Genomic DNA, 21,832 nt, shown 5'->3' on the forward strand with positions numbered 1-21,832 from the left:
ACCATTGCCTAACACAAGGTCCTTAAGATGCTTTCCTACATTTTCTTCCAGGAGTTTAATAATTCTGGCTCTTATATTTAGGTCTTTGATCCATCTTGAGTTGATTTCCATATAAAGTATGAGGTAGGGGTTCAAATATGTCCTTGTGCTTCTTGGAAGGCAAGGGGAAAAAAAAAGGAAAACCATGATCAGTTCTGGAATTCTTTTTTGAGAGTGGAAGAAGCCATCTAGTTTCTTGAAGGAAATAAAATTCCCTAGCACAAAATTACTCTGAAAAATGTTAAATTTTTTTCTAATTAATTTGAAAAATGTTATATTTTTATAATTACAAAAGTAATTAATGCTTATTGTAGAAAATTTGGAACATATAGATAAGTTTAAAGAATAGCCCCCATAATCCACAATCCAAAGATAATCTCTGATAGCATTCCTTCCAATATCTCTTTCTGTTTTTTAAACTATTGGGATCATGCCACCCATGCATTTTGTAATCTTCTTTATTCACCTAACAGTTTATCACTAGAATTTTCCCAGAGATGGGCTCTTGATCCAAAAGCTTTAAGCTTTTGAGTTACCAGGGAATCTAGTCAGCTAGCTGGTCCTTTAAAATACTAAGTAATAGCATAGTGAACTGGGAAAGAATGTAAACTTGCTTAGTGGGTCCCCTTTCTATTCAAGGTGTCACTTGGATGAGAAGAAGGGAGTGAAAGAAGATATAATGTCCTCTGCCCTCACTCTAAAATTTGGTCTCCCCTCAGTACAGATAATACTTCACATTTGTCCTGGATACTCCCAGCACTGTAAGGTATGAAGGGAATATTCTTATTCTAACTTCACAAATAAGGAAACCAAGGTTCAGAGAGGATAAATGACCTGTCTAAGGTCCTATTCCAGCTCTGGTTGCTAGAATTGGAGACCTGCTCAGGGGCTCCTCTCCTTCTGCCTTGTGTTTTCTTTAGACCCCAGCTGTTGGGCTCCTTTGGAAAGCTGATCCACAGTCCCCCAACAATTATTCTCTGTAACTGGCACCTGGGTCAGTACCTGACTCCTAGTACAAAGGTTCTCAAAGTGTCTGCCCTAAACCAGAAGCATCACCTGGGAATGTGTTAGAAATGCAAATTCTCAGGCCCATCTGAGACATACTTAGCAAGCCCTCTAGGTAGGTGGTTCTGATGCACAATCAAGTTTGAAACCATGGATTTAGTAGTTCTCAATATATACTGTTGAATAACTACTTCCTAGAATTCCCATAGACTTTCATTAATGTAGTTAAATTATTTGAGAACTCCTTTCTATGTTTTTTACTTGATTTTTTATATATTTTGATTTGAAAACTTTCAATGACTTGTTTTGGAGTCACCCCTTTTTAACCAGTCCCTGGTGGGACAACAGAGTATTTTATACACAGTAATGAGGAGACCCAACACTGGGTTCTGGTCTGTGGAAATCATAGAGAGATGGGAAGGCACCAAATAGATAAATAACATCAATGAGCCTGCCAGACCAGGTATAAAATCATAATATAGGTAATCTTTATTGAGCTCTTGTCTGATACCTCAGTCTGTTCCTAACTGCTTTACATGAATCATCTCATTTAATCCTCACCACACTAAATGAGATACATATCACATTACATCCCCATTTTACAGATGATCACACTGAGGCCAAGAAACTTGCCCAAGGTTACAAAGCTGGTACGTGACAAGCCCAGATTCAACCCCAGAGCTTCTGATTCCAAATCCCAAGGTTGTTTTCCAACTGTGTGTTTGCCTTCCCATACTCTGCTTCATCTGGAGGAGAGCACTGTAGCTGGCCATGGAGAAAGCTGTAGAGTGGAGACTCCTTGGGCATCACTTAAAACTGGAAGAGTTCTTAACACATTGTTGATGCTACGTATTTGTGGAATGAATGAACGAATGAAAGAATGAAAGAAATAATACTAATAGGGGTGGTCAGGAAAGACTTTTCAGGGAAGGTGGGAACTGACTTGGAGTTTGAAAATGAAGAGGAGGGAAAATGCAATTGAAAAGAGAGAAATGGCAAGAGCATAAGTATAGATACAGCAAATCTGAGCCCCTTCAGGGTGGTGGGTAAGCCATTTGCCTGGAGGGGTGGGAAGGCAAAGGAAGAGGTCCTGAAAGGGGAATGGCTATAAAAGTGGAAAGAGAATGGGCCCTGAGAGCCAGCACAGAGAGTTTGGATTTTATCCTATTATCTGTGAAGGGTCATTGAAGGGTACTGAGCATGGAAGCAAAAGTGCCAAAGAAACAAATTAAGACAATCCACATCGGTTATCTTGAGTTACACAAATGAGAGAGGAAAGTTAGCTGGGCTCCAGATCTAGAGGAGGTTGCTGGTACAGCAACCAGGAAAACAATCTTTCAAAAAAAGTCAGATAGCCATTTTGATCCACTATGCTTTACATACAGTGATAATAAATGCAACATGCCCATCACTAAAGCCTGTAGCAGCATTTGATAAAAAAGAGGTTTATGGTTCACTGCAAGGAACCTAAGTGCTGTCACAGGAAGGAGAGAAACAAAATCACAAGGGCCATGGGGCCAGAAACAGAGAATGGAGAAGTTGCTATAATCCCTTTTATTCAAAGGTAGAATAAAAGCAATCATCCCATCTGTTTATTTAACATAAATATTTGTTATAAATATTTATTATAAGTCAGCATGTAGCTTAAACACAGATTCTTTGCAAAAGGCAAAGCCCTGACAGTAGTCATTTCCTCTTTTGACATGTAGGCACATCTGCTTGAATTACACTGCCCATTCAGTGAGGAAAGTCAGATGAATATAGGAATACAATGCATTGCACACACAAGGCTCACACATAAAATCCAGCCCTAGAGAGAATCAACAATACCCCTTTGCTGCTGTTGTTTTCTTGACCAGCTGCCTTTTGTCTGTTCTAGTTATTTAAGGGATAGTCATACACTTGAGTCATTGCAGTATCTATCACCCATTTAAACATTTAAACAGAGTCTTGAATGGTTATTAATACTGAAGATCACTAGATTTGATCCAATGAAGGATAAAATTGTGGTTTGATGAACCAAAAAGTACTAACAGGTAATTTCAAATTTCTGAGTTCCAAGTCTTCCAAGTCTGAATGAAGTCCCCGAGATGAGCCTTAGGAGAACATCTGTACCAGAACCCAGGATTTCTGACTCCCAGGCCAGTGATTTCTTCACCATTCATCACTTGCTATTCCATTTGTGACATTCAGACCCTGATCTTCTCCTACATAACAGAGAGAAATAGGCCATTTTAAACTTACAATGTATATTAACCAAAAGGATTTTAGGCACTTTTGGTTTGATTTTATATCTCCCAGGGGGAGGTTGGTGAATAGTACTGCACCCTCATTTCAGAAGAGAAACAAAGGCTTAGGAAAGCCAGCTGATTTGGCTGAGGTCATGCAGCACTTGCAATTTGAATGAGCATTATTGGATTCATAGCACCTTCAATGATCTTTTTGAAAATCAACATAACCGTATATATTCTAAATATAAATTTCTGGATTGGCAGTGTCCCAGCCAAAAGCAAGAGCTTACCTTGCCCTAACGAGAATCTGCAATCGTCACTAAGCAGGTACATGCAACAGTGGGGCTGCTCTACTGACCTCAAACAATATGCATTTTTACTTTGACATGGATGCTTTTGTTTTGGTTCTATATTGAATGATAGGAGCACCTAAGTTACCTTCTAATTTGTTAGAAATATTTCTTTCATCTTTGCTTTTTTTCCTCTGGTATCTATTATGGAGAAAGCCACAGGCTCGAATCTGTTAGTGTCTCACATCCATCTTCAGTTACTCTCGAGTTCTAAATTAGAGCCCTTTGGAAGCACCAGTAAAAGTACCTGAGGGCATATCAGACTGTTTCCTCTCTTGCTTTTCTTTTTCTTCACCCCACTTCTATTTTACTTTATTTATTTCAGATTACAGATGTATGATCATTGTGACAAGTCAGACCCTAAAGAGGTATATAGGTCAACAAGCCTTTACCTATAGTTCTAAAATTCAAAAAGCTCTGAAAACCCAAAGTTCTTTCATAAATTTGTAGCAAATTTATTTCGAGGCAAAACTGATTTGAATTTATTTGAGGCTATTTGAAGTCTCTATTTGTCCCATTAGTGTGGAAATCTGGGTTTTGCTGCAGAAATGTAAACATGCTTGATTGCAGGGGATGCCCCAGAACCTACTGGGGATGGGGGTGAGATTTGATATATGTATTTATTCATGCACAATGTTACCTTTCTAAATTCCAAAATATTTGGAGTTTGGAAACACATCTGGCTCAAGGGTTTCAGACAGGGAACTGTAAATCCCCAGAAAGAAACTATTAAGACTCTCCCTGTGCACACCCCTCCAAAAACCCTCCCAAGGAAACTGTTGTTATCAGTCTAGGTGCTGCCCTGGACTCCTCTCTTTAAACACATGCAGGGTTCTGTTTTTAAATAAAAAATGGGATCACACTGTGCACATTACTTTGTGACTTGCCTTTTTTTCCCCAACCTGATACTTCCTTCAGAACAATACATAAGAATCCAACCCACTTTTTAAATAGCATAATATTTTATTTGACTATACCGTACTATAATTAATCATTCTTGCTGTCGATGCTCATTTTTTTTATAGTGTTTTGCTTTTGAGCATCAAAGGAACAACTTATCTCCAGAGTTTAATCCATCTTATGTATTTTGGCATGTTGCTTGGGAAAAACCCTGTTTTCTCCTTTATACAAGAGTAACCAAGAGACAGAATGTTAAGAAAAAAAGAAAGAGAGAGGGGGAGAGGGAGAGGGAGAGAAAGAAAGAGAAAGAAAGAAAAAGAAAGAAAGAAAGAAAGAAAGAAAGAAAGAAAGAAAGAAAGAAAGAAAAAGAAAGAAAGAAAGAAAGAAGGAAAGAAAGAAAGAGGGAAAACCAATTCTAATTCCAACATACTGACTTTTTCCTCTTTTCCATGGTAGTTGGGCTTTCTGGGGGTTGCAAGCAGGTAGCCTGGGGAGCTGCACCCTGCACAGCCATGGGCACTGAGTTGTTAGTGCAGAGCTTGCTGAGAGCTCAGTTCATGAACCACAGCATGTCAGGTTTCCATAACTCAAATTCCTCGGGCAAGGGTCTGACATCTGACTGGCCCCACAGGCAAAGGTAACTTCATGGGGTGCAGGATGGGGACTGCTCAGGATAGATGTTTGCAATGACTCTAGGCTCTGCCAGCTCCTAGTGGACAAGGCAACTCATGGAATTTCAATAAATAATTTAACCCTGGCTCCAGTTTCAGCTTCAGTGTTCTCTTTCATCATCTGGCTGCCATGGTTATTGCAACCAAGCCTCCTCTTCATGAGGTATGGGAATTTGGCTGAGATGCACTGACAGTTTTAGAACCAAGAGGACCAAATTTGCCATGCGCAAGATAGAGATTTCTTCTTTTCCTTAAGAGGAGTTATGTGAAATCCAGATGTGCAAAGACGTAATTTTTGAAAGAAGAAAAACTGGTTATGAAGATCTCTGCATTGTTGCTATATGGGACCTTTGTCTTTCAAAGACTCCCAAAGACCAGCCTTTTCAAACACTGTTAGGTGTGTCACCTGTGATTCTGTTAAAATGCAGAATCTTATTAAGTCTGGGGAGGGGCTTGAGAATCTACATTTCTAGCAAGATCCCAGGGGTGGCATTGCTGCTGGTCAGAGGACAGGCTGAATAGTAAGGCTGTGGACAACCTAGAATCTCATGCTATCAAGAAAACCCTTCCTTTTAGGGTCACTGCTGGGAGTTCTCGGGGAGAGAGAACTCTTCTTGGGATTTGGTGGGGGGTGGACTCATGTCCATTTTCTTAAGGGATATATAGAACTATAGGACATCTTAGGCTAGCTACAGTTCCAACCCACAGATGTAGAAGAGCTGGGTATGGGGATTGTAGGTGTTGTCGTCCTTCCTTGTAGGTTGCAGGTGCTCATCCTCTAGAGCAATTTCACATGCATCATCTCATTTGATCTTCACAGAAAACTTGTGGGGTGGCCATTATTATTTCCAGTTGCAGTTGAGGGAGAGGTCTTTGAGGCCAGTGCAATCCATCTCCCCCCCGCCCCAGGTAAAGTGACTGAGAGAAGAAATGCCTTGCTCACAGCTAGTTACATACCTGCAAAGGCTGTAGGCCAGAAGTCCATGATGATCACATACTCTACTTACCTTACATTTGTTTCTGAGACTTTGTTTTTCTTCAGTTTCATGGTATGTCTCTGAGGCTGTGGTCTTTGCATGCAACCTACATTCTGCATGACTGGAATGAATATGTTTGGCTTTGAACTGTACCACAAGATTGAAAAGAGAAAAATAAAAGAGGATTTGTTTTATTACTTAGTAGAAAGAAAGGTGTGATAAGAGCTAACTGGAAGAACATAGGGGAAAATTATGCCTCTCTTAGCTTTGCACAATGTTTTCTAACTCTTTAGTCGTTCTCTTCTCTCTGTGTAGGTATGGTGTGACTTCAGAATTCCAACTGAGGTTGGCATTATAAATAAAAGATGCAATCACCAAGAGATGCTGACATTCTTTCCCACTGATCCTAGTTGAAACTTCAGAATCTTTCTATGTCAAGCTTCCAGCAGCCTCCTCCAATGGTTGGGAGATGAAGCACAAGTTGAAACTTCTTTGTCAATCCTGAGCTTCCACAAAAGATAATTTGAAGAGAGAGGCTGATCCTGAGCATTTGATAGGACCTAGACATCTGTCTGCTATTAATGCTCAAAGGCCATTGCTTGGCATCATTTATTGTAAATATAACCCAACAATAGCAGGCTTCTGTCCTTATATGGGCCTTGCAAGTAAAGGGAAGCTGTTGTGACTTCAGCTTGATCTGGCTTACAATGGTAGAAATGGTCTGGAAGTGGTTGGGGTGTGGAGGAGACGGTTGTAGTACAATTTTTATCAAATAAGTGAAACTACTCTATTCCATATCTTCAAACTAACTAGAGATACAGGTGATATGCTTTGATGACTGTCTCCAGTTGTATAAATTTCTATCCCAGACCTATGGATAAGGCAATCTGAGTTAGAGCTGGAAACGCATCTTCACATCTTCTGATATCCCAAATAGCTGATTTGAAGGATCCACTCTGTAGATCCCAGTATGAAGATGTAGAAACCAAAACAAGTTTTTTGGTGCTTATAAACTTGAGTAACCTGGGAGCATCATACCAAAATCTGATACTTACAGAAAGTATTTACTAGAGAAGAATAATCCTTGCACTTCGATTATTTTGGAGTCAACTCATGGGAGCAGTTTTGTTGTCTTTATCATGACCGCACATGGAAAAATAGAACAGAGAATTTACAGGGACCAGCACTCAAGTCTTCTGGCCCCAACTGGTCAGGCAGAAAGCAAGTCCAACACTCTGTCTCTTGTAACTGTAGGAAAATTTGTAGAAGAAAATATGGCAGGTCTTCGAAAAATTCCTTCTCTGAAAAGAAGCACTGACTCTTTGATTTCAGGTTGTGGCTTCTTGAGTGATGGTCTTGACCATTATGTGTGTGGTATAATTACTGGGGCAGGTTTTTTTCTTTTTCTTTTTTTTTTTTAATGAGGATACAATAAACAGAACATTTCCTGCCTTAATCTGCCAGTTGGAAAGGTGGGACTCAGTGTGATTGTGGCTTCCTGCCTTTAGCCAGAGTGAATCCTCCACAATAAAGTAAAATAAACCTTGATTAGAATCTGAATCCTATGATAATCTGAATTTTTCTTCCTGTGTCTTCAGTATTTTACTCTTTTAAGAGCACAAAATGACAGAAAGCAAGGGGCCAGCAGGAACTTCTCTTAAGATGACTTTTAAAAGGATTCAGTTCTATCTCTCATATCTTCTGGGATTATGCCTCTGTGCTGGTTTGAGTGTATTGTGTCCCCCAAATGCCATTATCTTTGTGGTCTTGTGTGGGGCAGAAATTTTGGTGCTGGTTAGATTTGCTTGGAATGTGCCCCACCCAGCTGTGGGTAATGATTCTGATGAGATGTTCCCATGGAGGCGTGGCCCCGCCCATTCAGGGTGGGCCTTGATCAGTGGCGCTATATAAGTGAGCTGACTCAGAGAGAGGGAACTAAGTGCAGCTGGGAGTGATGTTTTGAAGAGAAGCAAGCTTGCTGGAAAGGAACATCCTGGGAGAAAGCCATTTTGAGGCCAGAGCTTTGGAGCGGACGCCAGCTGCCTTCCTAGCTAGCAGAGGTTTTCCAGAGGCCATTGGCCATCCTCCGGTGAAGGTACCCGATTGCTGAGGTGTTACCTTGGACGTTTTGTGGCCTTAAGACTGTAACTGTGTAGCGAAATAAACCCCCGTTTTATAAAAGCCTATCCATCTCTGGTGTTTTGCATTCTGCAGCATTAGCAAACTAGAACAGCCTCAATTACGTACGCTGATGATTTGGGCTAAGATTATAGTGATCTCAATTCACTTGCAAACTCTACCCCTACCAGCTGCCTGTGTGACTTTGGAGAAGTCGTCTTAACTCTATGGACCTCAGCTTGCCTAGACTGAAAAATGAGAGGGTTAAATGATGCTTGAGAGACTTTGGACAGATGTGTGTGTATGGGTGTGTGTGCAGCTTTCCAAAAGGGATGCTTCTTTAATTGATTTTTAAGATAATATACTAAGAATAATATGGAATCACAGTAGAGGAAAGTTGTGAGAGGGCAAAGCCTTGAAGCAGCCTGTGAAGGTGGTCAAAGGTGGTTCTTTCTTTATGTCTTCATTTCCCCTCCTACCTACAGTGCAGTCCTGTCCAGCAGGTCTACCTGCCTACCTTGCAGAACGTAGCCATGTCCAGGAGTAGAAAACCAGTCTGCAAACCCCTTCCTCCGCTCAACAAATATTTCCTACGGCTCTACCATGAGCCAGGCATGGTACTGGGCACTGGGGACTATGCTGGCTTGTTGAGTCTCTGTTCAGCCATTAAAATTCTCAGACCCAAAAGACTTGGTGATTTTTGCCTTCTCCCAACTACATTCTAGAAATATTTTAGAGGGTCTTTCGAGACCATCTTTTCTCATTCATCCACTCTATAAGTAAGAAAATCATGGGCCAGAGGTGGGTAACTTACTTGTCTAAGACCATACAGCTCTTTGTACCAAAAGTAGGTCAGGAACACAGGACCCCTAATCTGCTTTTCTTTATTTCACTGCCCTCTCTGACTTACGGGGCTAACCATGGAACTTAAGTCATGGTAACAGCCTGCTTCCCCAAGAGTGCTGGCTAACCAACATCTACTGCACATGTATGGGAAAACACTAATATTAAAAGTACAACTAAACATTCCTATAGTCTCCCACTTCCAAATTAATTAAGAAGGAATTGTTTTTGTTTTTAAGCCTTGCCATTCCAACCAGCCTTGAAGTAGTTTTAGATAGAGACCTCTATGGAAATTAAAGCAGCTTTCTGGTAAGAAGTGTCTGCCCTTTGACCTAGGGCACCTGCTATAAAAGTTTGTCATTGTAAGTTGCAGAAATAACAACCTAGGAAACGTACATGCCTGGTTTCAAGAACTCCACAAAGCTACTGTTGCTTTTTCTCCTCTTTTCCCACTGCCTCATTCACCTCTGGCAGATCCTTGAAACACCATCAATTGAGCTTTGTCCTACTGCTTAATGTCTGGTCCATGCTAAATAAAAATAACCCAGGAGGAATCAATGTTATACAATTATTATAATTCATACTATGTTCTAGTGCATGGTGGAGATGACTTTGAGAGGTGGAAGGGGGAAAGGGGCCATGTCGGTCAAGGCTGGCTAGGGGGTTAGAGGCCAATGATGGTGGGGATAGCAGACTCAGGGGCAGAAGAGGCCCCCAAAAGTAGGCTTTGGACAGTTCTGTGACTTTGCCTGGGATTGATTTTGAAAGGGCTGGAAACTTCAAGCTGGAGGAACAAAGAGATCTGGAGAATTCCTGCATGTGTTTTACTGCTATGGAGCAAAGGGACAAGACTGGCTGCCTGTAGTTCCCTACACACTCCACAATGTTCTATGAAGCCTCTGGCCTGTGCTTATGCTGTAGTATCTTCCTGGTTCTACCCATCACTTTGCTTGAATAAATCATGTTACTCATCAAGGCTCATTTCAAGGATCGTTGCTGCCTGAAAACCTTCCCTGAACCCTCAGGTGGGCTCCCTCCTGCTCGCGTTCCACCTGTATTCCTCCATCATTGTATTTCATCTATGACCTGGACATCATCTCTTTACACTTTTCTGCCTGAATTGAATGTCACCTTCTCAAGGAGAGGGACTGGATCTTGTTCACCACAGTAGCCCACTCTCTGGCACAGAGAAGGCCCCAGGTGAAGATGTCCATTGAACTGAATGGATCTGCCCTGTCCAAGTGGCCTGGTGACTACACAGGGCTGAGAGTGCAACTAAAAGCCTTTTAGCACTCCACACAGCCAAAAAAGTCAAGCATAGGACTCTATGGCGATCCTGCATTTTAGAAGAAGCAAAGTTTATAACCATTATTGGTAGGAAGGAGAAAGTGCCTGGAGAGATGAAACCTGCTTGAGTGCACATTGTCTGTGGCTGCACTGCAACAGGAGAGCATGAGACCAGCAGCTGGGGATTTCTGGACCTGGTTCCAGTGCTTCTATCAACCACAGGAAGGACCAGCCATGGAGGTGCTGTCCATGGAGGTGCAACTGAAAAAATAACAGTTGGCAGGTGAGGCACCTGCTGTTGACTTGAGGTTCCCCAGACATCTTTATCCAAAATTGCACTCTCCATCCCTCGAATAACTCAAAATGGTGCACTTACCTCAAGGACTTTGTAAGGACTGAAGGTGGGAAGGAACAGAAGTAGTAGCATGGTGAGGGACAAAGGAAGGATGTTTTGGTTTGCTAAAGCTGCTGGAATGCAATATACCAGAAATGGGTTGGCTTTTAACAATGGGGATTATGAAGTTACAAGATACAATTCTAAGGCTGTGAAAATGTCAAAACTAGGCTTCAACAAGAGGATACCTTCTCTGAAGAAAGGCTGCTGGCATCTGAGGTTCATCTGTCAGATAGCAAGGCATGTGGCTGGCGTCTGCTGGTCCTTCCCTCCTGGATTTCATTGCTTTCAGCTTCTGATTCCAGTGGCTTTCTCTCTGAGTGTCTGGGGGTTCTCTCTTAGCCTCTCCAGGACATTTGTCTCTCTCTAAGCTCTCTCCAAATGTCTGTGTCTTTTATCCTCTCACAAAGGACTCCAGTAAAGGATTAAGACCCACCTTGAATGAGCTGGGTCACCTCTCAGTTGAAACAACCTAATCAAAAGTTCTCACCCACAATTGGTCTGCACCCACAGGGATGGATTAAAAGAACATGATGTTTTCTGAGATTCATAACAGCTCCAAACCAAGCACAAGAGGCAATATGAGGGAGCTTCCAGTCTAGATAGGGAAACAAGAAACATAAAAGTAGGGAGAAACCATATCCAAGTGCTACGGTGCCTGGTCCAGCCTGTCACACATGTCACAAGCCCAGAAAATCTGATTCAGTACCTCTACAGTGGACTCAGGGATTCCTTTTATTTCTTTTATTTTTTAACAAGCTTCTTAGAGATTTTGTTGCACACTCCCAGTTGTGAGTACCACCAGGTCATAGGTTCTCATTTCTGGCTGAACAGTAGAATCACCTGGAGAACTTTAAGGGAAAAAAAAGTGCTGATGCAGAATCTCTGAGAATGGGGCCTGTGCGTTGCATTTGTTAATGAGTGTTAGAGTAGAATTTTCTAGCTCCATAAACATATTTCATTGATATATTATAAAATACTAATTTTACAAAAAATTTTCCATGCTAGGATTTAAATGACTCTAATAAATCCCAGGACTTAGGTTTGATTTAGCGTATAAGCATTTAATTTGTCATATTTGGGAGTGATGGGTTGATGAGAGTTTATTAAGTCCAACTGAGAAACAGGATGACAGATTTTGTGATTTCTCTAAAGTCTTTCCAGACCAGCTTATGACATTAAGATATGGTATTCAAAACTAGCGGTAAGACAACCACAGCAGAGGGGAGGATGAGTAATAATTGAGGAATCTTGGCTATCACAGAATCCCAAACACCAGCCTTCGTAGGAGAAGCAGAGGTCGAAGTCAAGATACCCTTGCTTGGTATGAAGATTATAGGAATTGCAGGCTCTTTCCATGAATGTAAGGAAAATGGATTTATGAACAAGAGCTGGAACTAATTTCCATTTCATCTTGAATAACAAATAAAATGTATGTCGGCAGCTGGGGACAAAACCTTGACAGTGACCTAATTAAGTGGAAAGCATGTTTCCTCCACCAGGACTGGCATTCCCAGGGGAAAGCTTAATTGAGAAGGCATTTTTTTCAAATTAAACCTATGTGGAAAGGAATTCTGTTTATTTGAGTCTGCATATTTGCATCACACTTGGGTTTCCTGTGCTCTGGTACATTTCTGAGGTGGAAGAATTCCAGCTTTTGACTTCCCTGTTCCAAGCATTGGGAGCCATAATTAGGCCTAAAGGATAACATGACGGCCCCATAAATATTTGTGACAAAAGTTCTCAAAGCTTGAGAGAACACAAAGGCTTCCACTGGGCTGCAATAGAAAACTGCCAGGAATCTGTCTCCAACCTGATCCCTTGGCTTCATCAATCAATATTCCTTAGGTCCAACCCTTCTTATCTTTGGCTCCTGAGCTACTTAAATAAATATTTGGTTGGAGAATGTTGCTCTGCAGAAACTCATTGGCTTTACAGAGAATGGAAATGCGCGTGCCAATAATTGTGCCAGCAGCTAACCAAATATGAGTCACTTTCTCCTGCCCCCTTCTTGGTAAATGTGAGAGTGACCTGGTGCCGCAAGGCTCTTCTCCCGCCAATGGGCAGCAGCTTTAGTTCTTCCTGTGTTTGCTTTCTCTATTGAATGTATTACTTCACACACAAAACCCTGAACACCAAGGTACTGTTGAATTTTTGTGCCATCAAAAAGAGGTCCACTAAGGCATAGGATTTCACAAAGAGATGTTTAATTAGCTCTTCCTAAATGTTTGCTTTCTGCATGATCAAAAGGACAATAGCTATAAGCTTATGAAGTGAATACCATGTGTTTTATATATATCTACATCCAGTTTCATAACATCTCTGCAAGGTGGGTATTGCTTCCATAGTTTGCAGGTGAGGAAACTGAGGCTAAGTGTGTGTGTCAGTTATATGCTGACTAACAAACCACCCCAAAACTTGGTGGCTTTAAATAGCGACACTTATTTTGCTCGTGGACCTGCAATTTGGGCAGGGATTGGTAGAAATAGCTCATTTCTATTTCACTAGCTGTCATTTGAGACAACTTGAAGGCTGGGGGATGGAGTCATCTGAAGTCTCATTCATTCACATATCTTGGAGTTGATGCTAGACGTCTGCTGAGAAATTACCTGGGACTGTCAGCTGGAACATACACAATACCTCTTCATGTGATCTGGGCATCCTTACAGCATGGTTGCTGGGTTCAAAGGGCAAGCAGAGATCCAGGTGGAAGCTGTGTTGCCCTTTATTACCAAGTCTCAGAAACGTCACTTCTGCCATATTCTATTCATCAAGGCAGAAGTGTCACTTCCGCCATATTCTATTCATCAAGGCAGCCCAAAGGGCTGCCCAATTTCAAGGAGAAGGGAAAAAGAGACTCTGTCTCTTTTTGGGGATGCGGCAAGTTTCTGGAAGAGCATACGGGACTGTATATAGTGCTGTAGCATCCTTGGGAAAACACAATCAGCCACACACACAGCTTGCTGGTGTAAGCACTAAAAATTGAACACAATTCTGCATGACTCTGGCACCATAGCCTTCCTTCAGCCCCACAGAGCTCTGACCTGGCACTGAGAACTCAGCTCTGCCTCTACTACAATGGAATTTAGCAATTAAATATTATACCTGGGGCTAGTGCAGCAGAAAGAGCCAAACTTGGAGGCAGAGTGTTGGATTTAGGGGACTTCTAAAGCTCCTAAAGCTCAGATTTAAGATTTTATGATATGAGAGACACTCTGTCTTTCAGTGTGAGTCACTTTGCAGACATACCAAGGCAATAAATGTATATTTCTTGAGCACCTACTAGCCTCCCAGGGTCTCAGAAAATTTAAAAACAAAAAGGATATGACTCCTCTCCCCACATACATAATAACTGGCAAAATATCTAATTGAAATGAGGCAAATTCTAGAATAATATATGATACTGGAGCAAGATAGGATAGGATAGGGAACTAAAGAGGATGACTTGAACTAAGTTATCCTGCAGCATTTCGGTGTTTTCCTTTTTCTTATTTCCTTTTTTGTTACTCTCTTTTCTTTCTTTCCTTCCTTCCTTCCTTCCTTCCTTCCTTCCTCCCTCCCTCCCTCCATCCCTTCTGTGCACTCTCTCTCTCTCTCTCTCTCATAATTCAAGAAAAATAGCATGATTATAAGGCCCACAGCCAGTGTTATTGTTGACTCAGGTAGGATAATCACGTGCTCAATAGTGGATGACTTCTCTAAAAGGCACCAAGCATGGAGGGGGAAGAGCAGTTAGTTGAGGAGGGAAGGATGAGGAAGAGGAAAATATCAGCAAAAGGAAACAAGGAGACCGCACGTAGGGCCAGCTGAGTAATTTTGAGGCCCATTTCAAAATGAAAATGCATGTCCCTTTCTTCAACAATTACAAACTTGTTACTAATTTCTAAACAGCAAGAACAGATCATGAAACCAAGCCTGCCCCAAGCAGCTGTGCAGCCGGCCCCAGCCCTGTGAGAGGTACTAGCTGACCAGGGAGGTGTGAGAGCTGTGCTGTAAGAGGAAGGGGTAATCAAAAGACTCAGATAAAAGTCAGGAAGGATGAAGACCTGAAGGAAAACAAAAGAATGGCTTAGGTCCTGAAAGAGAATCATTGAAAGAGAATCATTTCAGAAGAGGGTGTTAAGCAGAAGCAGGACCAGCAAGAGGTTAACAGAGACTCGTTTAGTTATGTAGGTCATTTGGACATTTAAAAAAAAAATAGAAAAAATAAAGCTGTGTATAGGAGTGGAAAGAAGGGATTGTTGTTAGGGTGGAAAGGGTTGTTCTATCCCAGAGTGTAAGAAAGAAGAGGAGGGTCAATAGTGACTCAGAGCCAGGTTGACATAAAGCTGAAGATAGGGTGAAGGACACTGCCAAGAAGCCTCAGTACAGAAATATGCATTCTTTGGGCATCAATTGGGCATTGAGCCCAAAGCCATTATCAGACCATGCTGGTTACTCAGAATCAGAGACACCACTGGACCCTGCTCACCTAGAGATTTAAACTGTCTGGAACCCAGAAGTTCTCCTGGGAGGGGATAGTTACCCAACTATATTAGGATGGCTTATAAAACCATCTGGTGGACTAAGGTGCTGATGACATACTGGATTAATGGCTTACCTGCCTCAGCAATATTTTTAAATTCACCTGGGAATCCTCGTTTCACATTGTGTAGGCAGCTGTTTGCATAGGGCTGATTCAGCCTACGTGTTCAGCTTTAGATAAATGCTGAGATTTCCTGAAGCCTCCAGTGTAGACTTATCTGGTTGATTGAATGAAAAATTCTCAAATGTGAGTTATGTCTTTTCTGGCTGTTGAGAAATGTTGATTTCCTCAAGGGTAGACCTCCCTATCCCATATGTACTTCAAATCACCAAGACACATTGATGCTAATGGAAGGCTTACCAACTGTATTATTGGAAGAACAGATCATTTGGTATTAATATAATAAATAATAATAATAATAAATATTGTCTGACTTATACTAATAAAAAAATGCAGCTCCAAGTATTATTCTAAAGAAAAATTCTTTCCCTTCCATGTGATGTGATTTTAGACCGTTTAGTGGTTTACAGATAAATCATTTTAAATCCAAGGAAAGTCCTCTTCATGTGGAATTTACCACTTTGACACTTATTCCTGAAAGATAACAACCAGCCTGCTGTAGTGAAAAGCTAGGAATGGGGAAGCAGGAGTTAGATCCTTGATTCGGCCACTGGACAAGGCTGTGCAGCCATGGGCAAGTCACCTAACCTTGCTGGGCCTATTTCCTTACCAATAAAAAGGAGGGGCTAAAGTGTATCCCCAAGACTATTACAGGGGGTCTGAGCAGTCACAACTGTTTTCAAAGTAATATGAAGATGGTATGCCTTTCTCTCCATGCTGACTTTTGGTGAGTAAAACTCCTGATGCCTTAGCCTGAATCAAGGCTGTGGCACTGGACTGTACTAGTAAGTCATGCACATGCAGGTGGGAAAAAAGCCAATCTCATTAAAAATGTCCTTAATGAAGCTGTAAAACTTATCTAATGAAATTAAACTTCAACCCTTGAGTATGTCTTTTAAATATTCTGGGTGATGAGATAGGAAGTGCACAAAAAACTTTCGCCTGAGAAAGAGCACTTGTGTGATTGAGTTATGAGCTGAACTAGTCACTTCTTTCACGGAATACAGATTTTAACTTGAAAGGGCAACTGGCAGACAAACTATGGTTATTCAGGCTTGGTATTTGTCAGAAATATTCTAGAAAATCAATGAAGTGAGATAGTCATTTCAAAGATAACAATGGATAGTACTTATAGCCAGAGATAAAATACAAGCATTCAAAAGAAAATTGGGATTTTGGAAAATGCATGAGCTTGGTAACTTTCCAACAAACTTTTCTGAAACTCATTTATGAAAGAGGTTTTTTTGATATTTTATAATGAAATGTATAAGCATTTTGAAAAGCTACACAATTCACCGAGACACTGTTTCCCAAATGACAAATTCGTGATGTTACCAAATCATTCATGGGTAAAACGTCCATTCAAAATGCAAGGCAGACCAATGGATTTTAGTAAAACCAAGAAACAGAATAGAATTTGATATGGTTTCAAATTCCACATATCAACTAGCTTTTAAGAAATTACCATTTGTTGAGTCTCCATGTGGTATTGAAGAAGAATATCCACAATTATCTGAAAAGGCTATTGAAATACTTCTCCTCTTTCCAAATATATATCTGTATGAGACCATAGTTTCTTCATGTACATCAACGAAATAGCAACAGATTGCAGAAGGAGTTGAGAATGTCTTTTATTAAGCCATACATTAAAGATATTGAAAATAAAATGCAGAACAATGCCACAATTCTCACTAAATTTGTTTTATTTTCAAAAATATAATTCTTTTATAAATATGCTATTTATGTTAACATGTAATAGGTTTATTATTGTTATATTTAAATGAGTATATAATAACGTTAACATTTAATAGATTTATTATTGTTATATTTAAATACATATATAATAAACATTTAAAATATATCTCAGTTTTAATTTATAATACGTAAATATCTATAGTATAATCCACATAAACCAAAACTCTTCAGGATTTCCAACAATGTTCTGAGACCAAAAAGTTTGTGAACCACTGTCTTAAATAAATCTGAATTAGCCATTCGAATTCACAGAATTGCAGGAAGTTATAAGTGAAATGGCTTCTGGGGCATGAAGCCTATGCCCTCCTTTTGCCGATGAAGAAATAAGGCCAGAAAAGGGGAGGTGACTTTGTTGCCAGAGGCAGAGATAGGACTAGAACCATGGTCTCCTGCTATTAAGTGCTACACATCACAAGCTTTCTTTTCAGGACCTTCTTCAGAGCTCCAGCATCAGACTTTTGAGATCCTCAAGGCATAAAAAGGGAGCGAGCTCACCCTCCCCTCGACATGCCTCCATTCCAACAGGCAGTGACTATCAACTGTCAGGCACGGGTGCTTGTTGCAACTGAATGCAAAGTCATTAAAACCTGGCCTGTGGCTTTGGGGGAACCAGGCTCACCATATAGAGGTAGAGAACACATGAAGGACAGTTTCTCATAGAACATAATATGAATTACCCAGCATCTAACATATAATGTATACAACCTATATAATCACATTATGCTAGTATTAATATTGTCATATATGATATTATATGCCATATAATATTTTATAACAGCTTTATAGACTATATCGAGGGAACAGGAAGTACTTTGGGTTATAGCTGGCAATTATGTGCTTGCACTGGGCCCATGGGAAAGCAGAATCGTGAACTTGGAAGTTTGCCGCTAGCTGTACTCCGGTCTCCTTTTAACACTCCCCTACTTTCATGTCTGTGTCCAGCCCCCATTGCTCACAGACTCTTTGGAACAAAGTCCATGTGGGCTTTCCCTCACACTTTTCTAGGTGCAGGTTCTGCTGAGCGCCACCGGGTTCCTCTTAGTTGATGTGTCAAGTGGTTGCCATACCCTCGCCACATTTAACCCATGAGTTGAACAAATAAATGGTTTATCAGGGCCACAGAACTGGTGAGTTTTGACAAGAGAAGGAAAGAGGAAGCTGAGAGAGAGATGCAGAAACAGGGAAGGTAAGTTACAGAGTCTTCACAGTTTTGTTTTACTGGCCCTTTGAAGACTTGTTTACTAGGCCTAGAATCGTGATTAAAGACGATAGTAATAAGACACAGTGAAAATGTGGGGAGCTGTGGAAGCCACCTCACTCACACCTCCGGCAATAGTGACCGCTCACGGGCTGGAGGATAGGATGTGTGCATCCAGTTCCAGCCCCATCACGCCCCGTCTCTGTGGCCTTGGCAACCGTGTTACCTGTCTGGGCCCTCAGGTTGGACTCCAGGCTTGGTGGTTGAGAGTACTGGATCCGGAGGCAGACCGCTGGATTCAAGTCCTGCCTTCACCACAGACCGCTGGGTTCAAGTCTTTTCTTCACCACAGTGGGACCCTTAGGCCAGTTACTTCACCTTTCTGTGCCTCAGTTTCCTCATTTGTTAAAGGGAGACAATATCCTACTTCACAGGGTTCCCATGAGGAAGGAATGAGTTAATAACAAATGTCAAGTATATAGAGCAATGCCTGGCAATATAGACATTAGTTCTTATTATTAAAAGTATTATGATATGAAAAAAAAATTTGGAGCTAAGGGGAGAACCAATATTTTACTTATTTTACATTATTTATTCCACCTTCAATTCCCTCACCATCACCACCACCCCCCAAAAAACAGATGACAATATGTGGATATGGCTTTCATTTTTCTTTAAAAAAAAATTCTCCACCTGTCATTCACCTTATAACTGGCCCTGGAAAGAAAGTCCCTTGTCAGGATGACTGACTTACAGGTCCAAAAAACAGGTACCAGTCAGTGCTTCTTGGAAAGGAATGTCTTAGGGACCTGACATCATAAATCCAAGTTAACACCAAGCTGTTATTAAATTAACAATTGCCTGTTCTGAGTGTGACCTGCAGGTTAGGGCCTTATCAGTAACTGTAGCTCTGTTGGCAGGTGGGGTGCCAACCATTGTGCCCCCCCCCACCTTTCAGATTTTACATAGCAGAGCCCACACAGTCTCTGCTTTTCAGGGCAGGTTTTTTTTCCAGCACCGAGGAAAAGTGAGAACTGAATAGGGAGTGGGGTTCTTGGTGTGGTAAAGAGGGAGGTAGAATAACTGTAATTTCATAGCAATTACCTACAACCAACACTGTAAAAGGCTCCAGTTTTCCATTATAAACCTGAGCCTCTTGCTGGGTGCGATTTGCAAAGTAGAACTAAGCACTGAATTAGGCTCTTATGTCTGAAAAGGGCCTCCCCAACTGAATGCTTTTCCTCCCTCTCTTTCAAAAAAAAATCTTGGTAAGCACCCATTCCAGGATGTTGGTTGGTTTTGAGTTTCCATAAATGAAGTTAGGCAGCTGTGTGAGTGAGCCTGGGGGCCCCTACTCCCCATGCCCTCGGGTGCCTCGGCTGCCTGATGGAGCCAGTGTTTTCAGTGGAGCCAACATCAGAGGCAAGAGCGAGCGGGTTATTTCTTCCTCTAAGTACCAAGTTGGGGCCAATAAACCACTTAATAGGAACAAATTATACAGAGGCCGGTTCGCCAAACTTTTTTGTTTGCTTGAGATGAATCCTTTATAAAATTCATGGTTCTGCAGCCCTCTCAGAAGTAGAGTAGACATGTAAAAAAAAAAAAAAAAAACCACTATTTTGAGGAGGATAACAGGAAAGGGAAATTTAATGAGCAGAAGTATGTAAGCACTCACTAATGTTAGCTGAGACTGTATTCCTGTCTTACCCCCAGCCACCCCACAGAAGGCCACACGGTCCCTGAGGAAATACATTTTTGAATTCCTTGCGCAGTTTTGTCCAGTGCCTTGCACGTAACCATAGTCAGTACCTGTTTGTTGGATGATAGAATAATTTAACAAATGAATGGTTTATTGACACTGAGGGTCAAGTACTAGTTAGAGCTACTAAGGGGGAATTAAACTCTTGAGTGTGCTGACTAGTCTAGCTAGTCTCTCTCTAGGGAGATGGGGTCAAAATCTGAAGTACTTGTATTCATGACATCCTCAGGGAGTAAGGTAGAAGAGGGTAAAATACAGAGGAACATATTTTTGGCTAGGTATAGCTAAAGAAAAGCATTTCTAATTGTTAGAGTTCTCCTCAGTTAGGACTGCTTTGAGATATATAATATCTCTGTGGAGATATTAAAACATAAACGAAGACTACTTGCGGGTATATAAGTTGGTGTTCCAGTATCATTTGTGTTAGACTATGTGATGTTGAAGATACTTCTTACACTGAGACTCTATGGTTCTAAGGTTTCAGAATATTACAATTCTATATATTCACCATGCTTGAAACTCAAATTCAATTCAGCAAGAATTTATTGAGGTATAGCACTGTACCAGGTGTTGCCATAGATGGACATTAGGGGGACAAAAATGAATAAGATGTGCTTACTATTCTTTGACACAAGACTGGGACACAGTTTTATTAAGTTCTCTTCAGACCAGTGTTTTGGTGTTAAAATCCTCTATTCCATCTTGCTAATTTGCAAATGCCAACTCAGGACTCTGGTTTTCTTCTCTCTAGGCTGGAATTGATGGGGAAAGCATTGGCAACTGTCCTTTCTCTCAGCGCCTCTTTATGATCCTCTGGCTGAAAGGAGTTGTGTTCAATGTCACCACTGTGGATCTGAAAAGGTAAATGACACTGTTTAATGAGAAATGTGTTTAATTGCAAGGAACAGAGAACCTTCCACAAGGAAGGGCAAAAGCCTTCCCATGGCCCCCAGCATCCTTCTTACACCTTATTGCCCAGAACTGAGTCCCAAAGCACCCCCCCACCCAACCTAGTTACAAGGGAGGCCGCAGAAGCAATGATCTCAGGTGGGGCCGAGCACTTTGCTGCCCTGATTTGAAAGGGTCAATTAGCAACGAAGAAGGAAAAATGGACGTTGCATTTAACTAAGAAAGTCTGATGCAGAGACAGGCACAGACATCTAAAAATACAAGAATTAGCCATTCCAGTGGTACCAGTGCCCCCGTCTTGGGGGACCCTAGTAAGGACCCAGGGGTAACAGTCTAAGTCTTCAGGGCTTTGAGATCCAAACCATTTCCCATGTTATCTTCCTATCTTTAAAATTGCTTAGAGTGAGAGTTCTGGATTATAGTATGGAGTTACTCGAGTTCTGTTATTCAAGTTTAGTTTAATGCCTGTTAAAAATACCAGGCATCATTTAAGATCAGAAGTCATATCAAGATCAGAAGTCTTACAGAACATATTCTGTTTCTTTCTTCTGTGCTGGCCTTTCACCCACCTCTCCTTTAAATGTGCCACAGCTGGAGGCTCAGTTCCTGAGCATGTCTCTTCTGCCTCTACCTTCTTCCCTGGGAAGCCTGGCATAGTGTCCCTGGGGCCTTTGTGTGAATTATTCCAGACCCAGAGCCCTAGCTATTGTTGAGATGTTTCCATTTGGATGTTCTTTCATCACTTTACACT

At 41.2% G+C, this 21,832-nt stretch overlaps 1 protein-coding gene across 2 annotated transcripts in view; it reads left to right on the forward strand.

Moving 5' to 3' along the window:
* Positions 1–21,832, forward strand: part of CLIC5 (chloride intracellular channel 5) — a 183,535-nt gene that overhangs the window by 102,686 nt on the left and 59,017 nt on the right. For both annotated transcript variants that reach the window (XM_037842311.1, XM_037842312.1), the window contains exon 2: positions 20,924–21,033. In XM_037842311.1, coding sequence (XP_037698239.1) covers positions 20,924–21,033 — 110 coding nt within the window. The remainder of the gene's footprint in view (positions 1–20,923; positions 21,034–21,832) is intronic.

Source organism: Choloepus didactylus, chromosome 7 (genome assembly GCF_015220235.1).
Source record: "Choloepus didactylus isolate mChoDid1 chromosome 7, mChoDid1.pri, whole genome shotgun sequence".
Lineage (NCBI taxonomy): Eukaryota > Metazoa > Chordata > Mammalia > Pilosa > Megalonychidae > Choloepus > Choloepus didactylus.